The sequence below is a fragment of the Oncorhynchus mykiss genome, chromosome 10, assembly GCF_057628025.1.
Source record: "Oncorhynchus mykiss isolate SJ-2025 chromosome 10, ASM5762802v1, whole genome shotgun sequence".
In the NCBI taxonomy this organism is placed as follows: domain Eukaryota; kingdom Metazoa; phylum Chordata; class Actinopteri; order Salmoniformes; family Salmonidae; genus Oncorhynchus; species Oncorhynchus mykiss.
Genome location: NC_143031.1, coordinates 76,807,866 through 76,821,379, shown reverse-complemented (window position 1 = coordinate 76,821,379; position 13,514 = coordinate 76,807,866). Strand labels below are relative to the sequence as shown.

General features: G+C 42.7%; 1 protein-coding gene across 1 annotated transcript in view; it reads left to right on the top strand.

Annotated features, from left to right (window-relative positions):
• LOC118941438 (up-regulator of cell proliferation-like) overlaps positions 1 to 10,859 on the top strand; it is a 37,475-nt gene extending 26,616 nt beyond the window's left edge. The window contains exons 7-8 of the mRNA XM_090187984.1: positions 4,366 to 4,635; positions 6,710 to 10,859. Coding sequence (XP_090044110.1) covers positions 4,366 to 4,635; positions 6,710 to 9,255 — 2,816 coding nt within the window. The 3' untranslated portion in view covers positions 9,256 to 10,859. The remainder of the gene's footprint in view (positions 1 to 4,365; positions 4,636 to 6,709) is intronic.
• Positions 10,860 to 13,514: the final 2,655 nt, after the last annotated feature.

Below are 13,514 nucleotides of genomic sequence, written 5' to 3'. Positions count from 1 at the left end.
AGTAGGTCTCAGCATCCCTATCCACAGGTACAGTGGGTCTCAGCATCCCTATCCACAGGTACAGTAGATCTCAGCATCCCTATCCACAGGTACAGTAGGTCTCAGCATCCCTATCCACAGGTACAGTAGGTATCATCCATATCCGCAGGTACAGTAGGTCTCAGCATCCCTATCCACAGGTACAGTAGGTCTCAGCATCCCTATCCGCAGGTATAGTAGGTCTCAGCATCCCTATCCACAGGTACAGTAGGTCTCATCCATATCCGCAGGTATAGTAGGTCTCAGCATCCCTATCCACAGGTACAGTAGGTCTCATCCATATCCGCAGGTACAGTAGGTCTCAGCATCCCTATCCGCAGGTACAGTAGGTCTCAGCATCCCTATCCGCAGGTACAGTAGGTCTCATCCATATCCGCAGGTACAGTAGGTCTCAGCATCCCTATCCACAGGTACAGTAGGTCTCAGCATCCCTATCCGCAGGTACAGTAGGTCTCAGCATCCCTATCCGCAGGTACAGTAGGTCTCAGCATCCCTATCCGCAGGTACAGTAGGTCTCAGCATCCCTATCCGCAGGTACAGTAGGTCTCAGCATCCCTATCCACAGGTACAGTAGGTCTCATCCATATCCACAGGTACAGTAGGTCTCAGCATACCTATCCGCAGGTACAGTAGGTCTCAGCATCCCTATCCGCAGGTACAGTAGGTCTCAGCATCCCTATCCGCAGGTACAGTAGGTCTCAGCATCCCTATCCGCAGGTACAGTAGGTCTCAGCATCCCTATCCGCAGGTACAGTAGGTCTCATCCATATCCACAGGTACAGTAGGTCTCAGCATACCTATCCGCAGGTACAGTAGGTCTCAGCATCCCTATCCGCAGGTACAGTGGGTCTCAGCATCCCTATCCGCAGGTACAGTGGGTCTCAGCATCCCTATCCGCAGGTACAGTGGGTCTCAGCATCCCTATCCACAGGTACAGTAGGTCTCAGCATCCCTATCCACAGGTACAGTAGGTCTCATCCATATCCGCAGGTACAGTAGGTCTCAGCATACCTATCCGCAGGTACAGTAGGTCTCAGCATCCCTATCTGCAGGTACAGTAGGTCTCAGCATCCCTATCCGCAGGTACAGTAGGTCTCAGCATCCCTATCTGCAGGTACAGTAGGTCTCAGCATCCCTATCCGCAGTTACAGTAGGTCTCAGCATCCCTATCCACAGGTACAGTAGGTCTCAGCATCCCTATCCGCAGGTACAGTAGGTCTCAGCATCCCTATCCGCAGGTACAGTAGGTCTCAGCATCCCTATCTGCAGGTACAGTAGGTCTCAGCATTCCTATGCGCAGGTATAGTAGGTCTCAGCATCCCTATCCACAGGTACAGTAGGTCTCATCATCCCTATCTGCAGGTACAGTAGGTCTCAGCATCCCTATCCGCAGGTACAGTAGGTCTCAGCATCCCTATCCGCAGGTACAGTAGGTCTCAGCATCCCTATCTGCAGGTACAGTAGGTCTCAGCATTCCTATCCGCAGGTATAGTAGGTCTCAGCATCCCTATCCACAGGTACAGTAGGTCTCATCATCCCTATCTGCAGGTACAGTAGGTCTCAGCATCCCTATCCACAGGTACAGTAGGCCTCAGCATCCCTATCCGCAGGTACAGTAGGTCTCAGCATCCCTATCCGCAGGTACAGTAGGTCTCAGCATCCCTATCCACAGGTACAGTAGGCCTCAGCATCCCTATCTACAGGTACAGTAGGTCTCAGCATCCCTATCCGCAGGTACAGTAGGTCTCAGCATCCCTATCCACAGGTACAGTAGGTCTCAGCATCCCTATCCGCAGGTACAGTAGGATAACTTGTGTTTTTATTCAGACTACGTTTTAGTCATTTTGCAGACACTCTTATCCTGAGCAATTAGGGTTAAGTGCCTTGCTCAAGGGAAAATCAACAGATTTTTCACAGAGTCGGGGATTCCAGGTCCTGTTGCTGATATCAGACTCTGGGATTTAAACCAGCGACCTTTCGTTTACTGGCCCAACACACTTAACCACTAGACTACAACTGTGCTGAACAATGTGGAACAAAGTCAACCTGTCTCTACAACCATCTGCACTAGTAAGAGATCTTCCCCCAACTACAGCCCATCATCTCTTTACCAGTAACTAGAGAGATATATCTTTACCAGTAACTAGAGAGATATATATTTACCAGTAACTAGAGAGATATACATTTACCAGTAACTAGAGAGATATATATTTACCAGTAACTAGAGAGGTATCTCTTTACCAGTAACTAGAGAGGTACAGTGCCTTGCGAAAGTATTCAGCCCCCTTGAACTTTGCGACCTTTTGCCACATTTCAGGCTTCAAACATAAAGATATAAAACTGTATTTTTTTGTGAAGAATCAACAACAAGTGGGACACAATCATGAAGTGGAACGACATTTATTGGATATTTCAAACTTTTTTAACAAATCAAAAACTGAAAAATTGGGCATGTAAAATTATTCAGCCCCTTTACTTTCAGTGCAGCAAACTCTCTCCAGAAGTTCAGTGAGGATCTCTGAATGATCCAATGTTGACCTAAATGACTAATGATGATAAATACAATCCACCTGTGTGTAATCAAGTCTCCGTATAAATGCACCTGCACTGTGATAGTCTCAGAGGTCCGTTAAAAGCGCAGAGAGCATCATGAAGAACAAGGAACACACCAGGCAGGTCCGAGATACTGTTGTGAAGAAGTTTAAAGCCGGATTTGGATACAAAAATATTTCCCAAGCTTTAAACATCCCAAGGAGCACTGTGCAAGCGATAATATTGAAATGGAAGGAGTATCAGACCACTGCAAATCTACCAAGACCTGGCCATCCCTCTAAACTTTCAGCTCATACAAGGAGAAGACTGATCAGAGATGCAGCCAAGAGGCCCATGATCACTCTAGATGAACTGCAGAGATCTACAGCTGAGGTGGGAGACTCTGTCCATAGGACAACAATCAGTTATGTTTGGCGTAAAAGCAACACAGCTGAACACACCATCCCCACTGTCAAACATGGTGGTGGCAGCATCATGGTTTGGGCCTGCTTTTCTTCAGCAGGGACAGGGAAGATGGTTAAAATTGATGGGAAGATGGATGGAGCCAAATACAGGACCATTCTGGAAGAAAACCTGATGGAGTCTGCAAAAGACCTGAGACTGGGACAGAGATTTGTCTTCCAACAAGAAAATGATCCAAAACATAAAGCAGCTCGAGCTGTTTTGCAAGGAGGAATGGGAAAAAAATTCAGTCTCTCGATGTGCAAAACTGATAGAGACATACCCCAAGCGACTTACAGCTGTAATCGCAGCAAAAGGTGGCGCTACAAAGTATTAACTTAAGGGGGCTGAATAATTTTGCACGCCCAATTTTTCAGTTTTTGATTTGTTAAAAAAGTTTGAAATATCCAATAAATGTTGTTCCACTTCATGATTGTGTCCCACTTGTTGTTGATTCTTCACAAAAAAATAGAGTTTTATATCTTTATGTTTGAAGCCTGAAATGTGGCAAAAGGTCGCAAAAGTTCAAGGGGGCCGAATACTTTCGCAACTCACTCCAGTTCTCTGCTGCCTGTGACTGGAACGAATTGCAAAAATCGCTGAAGTTGGAGACTTGTATCTCCCTCACCAACTTCAAACATCTGCTATCTGAGCAGCTAACCGATCGCTGCAGCTGTACATAGTCTCTCGGTAAACAGCCCACCCATTTTTACCTACCTCATCCCCATACTGTTTTTATGTATGTACTTTTCTGCTCTTTTGCACACCAGTATCTCTACCTGTACATGACCATCTGATAATTTATCACTCCAGTGTTAATCTGCATAATTGTAATTATTCGCCTACCTTCTCATGCCTTTTGCACACAATGTATATAGACTCCCCTTTTTTTCTACTGTGTTACTGACTTGTTAATTGTTTACTCCATGTGTAACTCTGTGTTGTCTGTTCACACTGCTATGCTTTATCTTGGCCAGGTCGCAGTTGCAAATGAGAACTTGTTCTCCACTAGCCTACCTGGTTAAATAAAGGTGAAATAAAAAAATACAATAAATAAAGAGCTAAACCGTGGTAAAGAACTTCCAGCATCTCTCATGCCAAATGGAGCAAATGGTCAGCTGCTCTTAAATATCCCCTGTGCCAGCACAACTGACTAATGAGGCAACAGGTGAAACACATCCTGTACAACGAGGATGATTCCAATCAGGTCAAACCCAAACAGAACCATCCTCAAAAACAAAAATGAGCAAAACCCCAAAACCTGCGTATAATATGTTGTAATATGTTTCTGGAGTTAAACTGTAGCCCTGACAATAATATATTTCCCCTTAGTACCCCCTGTTCCAGACCAGCTGACTGTTGACTCAGTGGATACCACATCAGCTGCTGTTAGCTGGAGCCAGCCACCAGGATTGGACCAAACCCAACATCATTACAAGATCTCCTACCGCTGTCCAGGGACAGAACAACACATCACTACCACATCTTCACACAGCATCACTCTTTCTGACCTGCAAGGTGGTACTCAGTACTCCGTCACTCTCTGCACTGTGCTGGAAGATGGAAGGCAAAGTCAACTGGTGTCAACAACCCTCATTACAAGTAAGGATGTTCCCTAATTATAAAAAATGTAAAAAGTAAGATGTTTATTTACACGGAACCCAAACCGGCATTAAACATTAAACATGTATGGCAATTTATCTAGTTAGCTTGCACTTGCTAGCTAATTTGTCCTATTGAGCTAGCTTGCTGTTGCTAGCTAATTTGTCCTGTGATATAAACATTGAGTTATTTTACCTGAAATGCACAAACTCCTCTACTCCGCCAATTAATCCACACAAAACGGCCAACCGAATAGTTTCTAGTCATCTCTCCTTCTTCCAGGCTTTTTCATCTTTGAACTTATATGGTGATTGGCATCTAACCGTTCATAGTATTACCACGACAACCGGCAAAACATTTCGTCTTTCAATCACCCACGTGGGTATAACCAATGAGGAGATGGCACGTGGGTACCTGCTTCTATAAACCAATGAGGAGATGGGAGAGGCAGGACTTGCAGCGCCATCTGCGTCAGAAATAGAAAGGAGTTCTATTTTAGCCCTTGGCATCGCAGACGCTCGTTGGCGCACGCGAGCAGTGTGGGTGCAATAATTGAATAACATGGATTTCTACATTTATTTTGTGACGCTCGCGCACGTGACGTGTCCGGTCTGGTCAGCATGTTAACCCATCCACCACCCACCTCTTCGGGGGACATTTTTTAAATATATTTATAAATATTTATAAATATATTTTTTTACAGCTTTTCTGCTACTTATACATACATTCTACACATACAATTTACATACCTGGTACTTTTATATACAGCAATCACATAATAATACATTACCAAACATAAACTCTTTAATCCCACCACTCAGCCACTCTCAACCCATCCTTCCTATCACCATAGACCTCAGCTCTTTAATCCCACCCCTCAGCCACTCTCAGCCCATCCCACCTATCACCATAGACCTCAGCTCTTTAATCCCACCCCTCAGCCACTCTCAGCCCATCCCACCTATCACCATAGACCTCAGCTCTTTAATCCCACCCCTCAGCCACTCTCAGCCCATCCCACCTATCACCATAGACCTCAGCTCTTTAGTCCCACCCCTCAGCCACTCTCAGCCCATCCCACCTATCATCATAGACCTCAGCTCTTTAATCCCACCCCTCAGCCACTCTCAGCCCATCCCACCTATCACCATAGACCTTAGCTCTTTAATCTCAACCCTCAGCCACTCTCAGCCCATCCCACCTATCACCATAGACCTCAGCTCTTTAATCCCACCCCTCAGCCACTCTCAGCCCATCCCACCTATCACCATAGACCTCAGCTCTTTAATCCCACCCCTCAGACACTCTCAGCCCATCCCACCTATCACCATAGACCTCAGCTCTTTAATCCCACCCCTCAACCACTCTCAGCCCATCCCACCTATCACCATAGACCTCAGCTCTTTAATCCCACCCCTCAGCCACTCTCAGCCCATCCCACCTATCACCATAGACCTCAGCTCTTTAGTCCCACCCCTCAGCCACTCTCAGCCCATCCCACCTATCACCATAGACCTCAGCTCTTTAGTCCCACCCCTCAGCCACTCTCAGCCCATCCCACCTATCACCATAGACCTCAGCTCTTTAATCTCAACCCTCAGCCACTCTCAGCCCATCCCACCTATCACCATAGACCTCAGCTCTTTAATCCCACCTATCACCATAGACCACCCTCATTTGGTTTCCATGTGCCATATATTTTTCAATTGTGCTGTGATGTTTTACAAACATTTAGATCCTTTCTAGTCAAAGAGTATCCACAGATTGTGAGTTTAAGATGAAAACCTTTCCTACGAGTATTATTCTATCATTTATTGAATATGGCTTTTCATATCACCCAACACTGTTATTTGTAAGGTTCATTTTAAGCGAATGTTGTAATGAAGTAACCTACTTAAATATTATCTCTGGTGTCAAACTGACTAGTTATCTAAATGACTGTAATGTAAATGAAATAATCATAATGGATGTGTCAGAATAGGATGTAAAGGTACAGTATCTTCCCTGATGAGAAATATATGATGGTGATTTTCCTGAATATTTCATATTTCCTGATCTTCCTTTCTATTTACAGGATCCTATCTGATGGATCTGTTGTCAAAGACTGGACTGGAAGATCATTATGAAAACAAGCTGACGTTAAGTACTGTCCTTGAGATAAATGCTGATACTACATCAGATGAACCTCTTACCACTATGCAGGCACTTCCAGGGGCCTTCCTGAAGAAATTAATGATGGCAAATCTGAATGCTAGGAGTGTCAAATGTATGTCCTCTGACACAGATGTTTCATTTCCGGGTACAGACCGTTTTGAGAATCTAAAAAGTGACTCTGCTAACAGCGATGTCATTAATCCACTGGACCTGATAACTGCCCTGTTTCTGTGTTCAGATGGTTTCCTGCAGCAGGAGATGGTCCAGAAAATGTCCATCTGTCAGTTTGCTGTTCCTCTGCTGCTGCCCAACTGTGACACAGAACAAAGCACTTTGATGCTGTGGGCCTTGAGGGACATAGTGAAGAAGTTTAGACTCTCTTCCCAAACATCCACAAAGGCTTTTGTGGAGGAGAGAATTGTACTCTCTGATATTCCCATGGTGTCCTTTGTTAGGTTAGGTGAGATTAGAGTGTCCAAGTCTCAGATCTTGAACAAGTTGCTTAGTAACCCTCAGCAGTACCATGACACATTTGTTCATCATGATATGGAATGTGGCGACATCCCCCATAGAATTTCAGATGGTCTGGTTGAAATCAACTGGTACCTTCCATGTGGGAACAGAAACATAGACATCTTCACTAAGCCTATGGTGGTGGCCAATCTCAGAGGAGACATCAGGTCCTTTAAAACACAGTTCTCCTTTCTGTGTCAAACATCAGCTGCAGTTTACATTTTCACTGATGATTTAAAGGCAGATCTCAATTTGTTGAAAAGCAAAAACACAAAATCAGAGTTATTTCTGGTCGTCAACTCTCAGAGAAAATCATTCAGAGTAGACACATTAAAACAAATGATCACAAACTGCAGTATCAATGAGCAAAATGTGATTGTTAAGAAAAAGAAAAACGATGCAGAATTTGTCAAAACGCTGCAATCATCTGTTGGTGACATCATTGAAAATAGTCCAGACCGGTTGACAGTGGAAAACATGACTGACATAGCTCGTCACAGTGGGATTCTGGTTGATGAAGACCGCCATGACTGTCAGAGTGCCAGGAAGATGGCAGATGAAATCACCAGCAACATCACAGACACAGTCAAATTTAAAGACAAACAGCTACCCTTACAGGGGCAAATCTGGAAAGAGCTTTCCCAGTTGGAGAAAGAGCGATGTAGGCTGAGAAAAGCAGGGGATCAAGACATTGAACACTACAGGAGCTCTCTGAATACAAAAGAGGAAGAGCTGAGAAAGAAACAATATACATTTGACATGTCAGATGCAATGGAAAGCTTCATTTCAGGATTGTCAGGTTCAGGACCTGAGCGTTCCTATTTCCTCAAATGGATGCGGATAAATCTGGACAATCTGTCACCAAAGAACCTGTCTGCTTTGCGGGACCAGTACAAAGATCTTTGCCAATATTCTCCGGAGAGAAAAGACGACATTAAAGATTTGGATAAGCAATTATCTGACTGTTCCTTGGGTCTTGAACACTTCCTGCGTGAGTTGGGCCAGTTATATGAAGCTGTCTGCTCCCTCCCTGAAGACAGTCCTAAAAGGAAACAGATGGAGCATCTCCCTGGATTGTGTGCTCAGATGCTGTTGGATGGTTTCCCCATTGAGCTTGTGGATGGAGATGCATCATATATCCCTCTGAAATGGATATCAGCTGTTCTGACTGAGCTTCATAATCTTGTGGGCTCTAACAGCAAGATCCTGGTTGTCTCAGTTTTAGGGGTCCAAAGCACTGGGAAGTCCACTCTCCTCAACACCATGTTTGGGGTCCAGTTTGCTGTCAGCAGTGGAAGATGCACCAGAGGGGCCTTCATGCTACTGATTAAAGTCAACAAAGAACTCAAGGAGGAGCTGAAATGTGACTTCATCATGATCATTGACACAGAGGGGTTGAAATCACCAGAGTTGGCTCAACTAGATGATAGCTATGAACATGATAATGAACTGGCCACACTGGTGATAGGACTCAGTGATGTCACTATCATCAACATCTCCATGGAGAACTCCACAGAGATGAAAGACATTCTGCAGATTGTTGTTCATACCTTCCTCAGGATGAAGGAAGTGGGGAAGAAGCCGATATGTCATTTTGTGCACCAGAATGTGTCAGACATGTCTGCTCATGACAACAACATGAGAGAGCGGAAGAAGTTGTTGGAACAGTTGAATGAAATGACCCAGGCAGCAGCCAGAATGGAGAAGAAGGAGAATATCACCAAGTTCACTGATGTGATGAAGTATGATCCAGACACTAGCAGCTGCTACATCCCAGGACTCTGGCATGGGACTCCCCCTATGGCTCCAGTCAATGCTGGCTACAGTGAGGCTGTGTATGATTTAAAAAAGAGCTTGATGCAAGACTTAATCAAATGCCAGAGTAATGATGACATGACACATTTCCTGAAGTGGACAGAAAGCTTGTGGGAGTCTGTCAAATTGGAGAAATGAATTTTCAGTGTCTGAAACAGCTTGGTTGCAGATGCATACACCAGTTAATGCTTTAAGTACAATGGTTGGGAACGGTTCTTCAAGAAGGACATTTATTCCTGGATAATGGGTGCTGAAAGCAGAATATAAAACAGATCCAAACCCCCAAATGAGCATATGAATCGTGCTGAAGGACTTGTCCTGTCATCCCAATGGTGGATGCAGTTTATTACCGTCACTAGGACAGCAGAATCCCTGCCCATCAGGTTCTAAGTGTTCTAAGTTACCAGTTAGAATAGTAGAATACACAAGGTGCAATTTAGAAATGTGGTTTTATATCAGCAGTTTTTCTCTTGTTATGCAAGTCACTGACAGTCAGTCATTTAGCCCATGTCAGCAAAACAAAGATTGCTAAGTTAGTTTAGCGGCCAGCTATCTAAACTATTATGGTTGAATTACCTGCTGGGGTCTCCTATTGATTTTGTCAGTCTAACGCCGATATTATATAAAAAAAATGTAATTAAAAAATGATATTATATTAAATCAAATGTATTTATAAAGCTCTTTTACATTAGCAGATAATTATACACAAACCCAGCCTAAAAGCACAAACAGCAAGCAATGCAGACGTAGAGTCATGGTGGCTAGAACAAACTCCCTAGAAAGGCAGGAACCTAGGAAGAAACCTAGAGAGGAACCAGTCCTCTTCTGGCTGTGCTGGGTGGAGATAATAATCATACTGTTGACTACTAGTTGACTTGGACTGGAGTATGAAGACAAATCTCAACATTAGAAAAAATACATTCATATAATTTGTATAAACAGCTGGATTAAAATTAAATGAAGATTATGCTCATTGGGATGAATTTAATGAAACAAGGATATCTATTTACAAGAGGGAAGTGTAACTAATTATGAAAGAAAGGTCATTTTGTTTGTTTGAGGTTCGATATTGTATATTATCTTTGGTTTGATTCAGTTTTATCTTGTATACCATTCATACAGTCTTTGAAGGACTAGCCCAGTGATGGACTAAAGGGGTCCATAGATCAGTGCAGACTGTACATACTGTGATTGTAAATATTGTCCATTAGATTTACATCCATAGAGATGTGATTCTATATGTAATGCTATGTTTTACACCTTTACAAAAAGCCTCTGAAACAGATACATACATACTTGTTTAAGGCTTTTGTATGTTTGTAAGCAGAGAACATCTTAGTCCTCGTCTTTAGAAAGGAAGTTGCATTAAGGGCTACTTTAGTTGCATGCATGTTAAAATATTCATTTCCGTCATGTAACAAGTTCATTATTCCATTGTCTGTTTATTTGCCTGAGATTTGTCAAATGTAAAGAATGTATACACATCTGATTTCATAAAAAAATATCTGCATTATTTTACTTTAGAAAAATGCATAACCAATGATTCATCACCTACTTAACATCAACATTTATCATTGAAATAATTTTTATATATCTAATTCCAGCATTATTTTATTGTAGAATAATCCATGTATCATATCCTATGATTATCCTATGATTAATCTACTTATCATCATCATACTAACAACGATGTATACCACTTATCATTGAAGGACTTTTTAAATAAAAACTGTTCATTGAGATTAAGTTTATTTTACTTCATTCCCTCATAGATATATTTTAAGTTAATAAAAATATTATAATTAACATTTTAAAACTCGAAATATTTGAAATATTTGTATTATACAGTAGGATGAACCCCCCCCCCCCCCCCTAATCTACCTTATATTATACAGTATAATCATACCACAAACCTTTTCTTTAAATAATGAATCTATATTTGTTAATTGACTATATGGCATAGTGCTATTAACAAAATGCATGAAAAGTGCTTTACAAATCGTTTTATTATTACAATGTAGGTTATGCAATTAAAACAGACATTAAGTATTGTTAGGGATTGTTTCTATAGCAATGAAAATCAGTAAGAACAAATACACCCACAAATATATTAAAGTGAGTGAGAGAAAGAGAGAAGAGAAGTAGAGGAAGACCAGGTTTGATTGAGGAAATAAGTGAATTGCTTTGATATTAGGTGATTCTACACTGACAACAGATTTAAACAGTCATGTTAACTCCATACCTCTGAAAGCATCCATTCACTCCTATCCAACGGGGAAATTAACAGGTAAATCTTGGTGGGGCAAAAAAAAGTGGGCTGCATCCCAGCAAAGACACTGCACAACACTAAACAATACATTAATTGCACTATAACGGTGACAAACGGTGCCCACAAACTGTTAGGGCCTACATAAAGCTGTCCCATCATCTTACCACTGCTACACCTGGCTACCAGCGGAGGCGAAACAGTTAATTCAGCCTCATTTACTGCCTTTTAAAAAACACATCTGATATGGCTGTCTTGCTTAAACAATTGTGGTTTCTAATGACAATTGAGATGTACAAACTATGGCATGAGGCGACGATAAGCGGATAAGCGGATAAGAGGCTATCTGTAATTTCGATTAAGACATTAATGAGCGAGCTAGGATGGACGTAATCAATATAACTATTTGTTTAGCACTTTTGAAATGTAGAGCAACAGAGTTCAGAACATGGGCCATTCTTACAGTGTTCTCCCTCTACACCAAGTCAGAACCATAGGATAAAGAAAGGAGGCATATAAGCAGATAATGAAAGCAACATTTTTTGATTACATTTCTCGAAAACAGGTTATAGGCTACATGTGCACCACCAAGTCAGAACAGTAGGCAAAATTAGAGGGGTAAATAGACCAAATTATTAGGGTGAGGCACATGGGCTACTAACAGCATACTACACAACATACACTTATGTATACTGTAGCTAAGAAAGTAATACTATCTCCCTGGCATATTACATTATTTACGCAGCAGCATGCTGTGCTCACCTTGTTGTGCTGTGCTCACCTTGTTGTGCTGTGCTCACCTTGTTGTGCTGTGCTCACCTTGTTGTGCTGTGCTCACCTTGTTGTGCTGTGCTCACCTTGTTGTGCTGTGCTCACATTGTTGTGCTGTGCTCACCTTGTTGTGCGTGCTCACCTTGTTGTGCTGTGCTCACATTGTTGTGCTGTGCTCACCTTGTTGTGCTGTGCTCACATTGTTGTGCTGTGCTCACCTTGTTGTGCTGTGCTCACATTGTTGTGCTGTGCTCACCTTGTTGTGCTGTGCTCACATTGTTGTGCTGTGCTCACATTGTTGTGCTGTGCTCACCTTGTTGTGCTGTGCTCACCTTGTTGTGCTGTGCTCACCTTGTTGTGCTGTGCTCACATTGTTGTGCTGTGCTCACCTTGTTGTGCTGTGCTCACCTTGTTGTGCTGTGCTCACATTGTTGTGCTGTGCTCACCTTGTTGTGCTGTGCTCACCTTGTTGTGCTGTGCTCACCTTGTTGTGCTGTGCTCACCTTGTTGTGCTGTGCTCACCTTGTTGTGCTGTGCTCACCTGAACAGGAAAGTGGCACGGCGGTCTTTCATCTGCAAATTTTGTTATCAAAGTTTGTCATTCTCTGGATTTATGGTTCTTTCAAGACAACTGGGAACTCTGGGGGGAAAAAGGTCAAATCATGATGACGTCAGTGATCTTCAAGTCTTAGCTCTAGAAAGAGGCCCGAGTTCCCGATGTACAATTCCGAGTTGGATGAACGTTCAAAACGTATTTCCTAGTCGGAGCTCGTTTTTTCAGGAATTCCCAGTTGTCTTGAACCCACTGAAGTCAAGTTTTCGCCGTTTCGAGATAAGTTGTTTTTGAGCGCAGCACAAATCCTGCTTCATTGACAGCATGGCCAATGTTGAATGTTTATCATTTTAAACTTGGAAAAGAGACACTAAATCCCAGATTTGGGACCACACAGACACTCCAATGAATAGCAGATTATTGATTGCTTTGCAAGGCTTGCAGTTACCCACAGTCTCTGATTCCTTCCACACCACTCATTGTTGAATAGCGATTTCCAACTTGTGTAATGTTTATGTCCAATGGCCGATGAGCGCTGATATTATCTATAATCTCCCTTCATTATTTATCTTCATATGACAAGGATTATAAAGTATTTTGATCAAGTCGACTTGATTCATGATGATGACTGCTAGCTAATATTTTGAAAGTATTATGTAAACACAATCAGTCCAATCAAAGCTACTGTAGATATTACGCGATTTGACGTAATTTTATCTGTGGCCAATGACCTTGAGCCTTACCAACCCCTACGCTCCATATTTTCCGCTGGCTGCCCCACCACCACAGAAAGCACCGAGCTAGGCT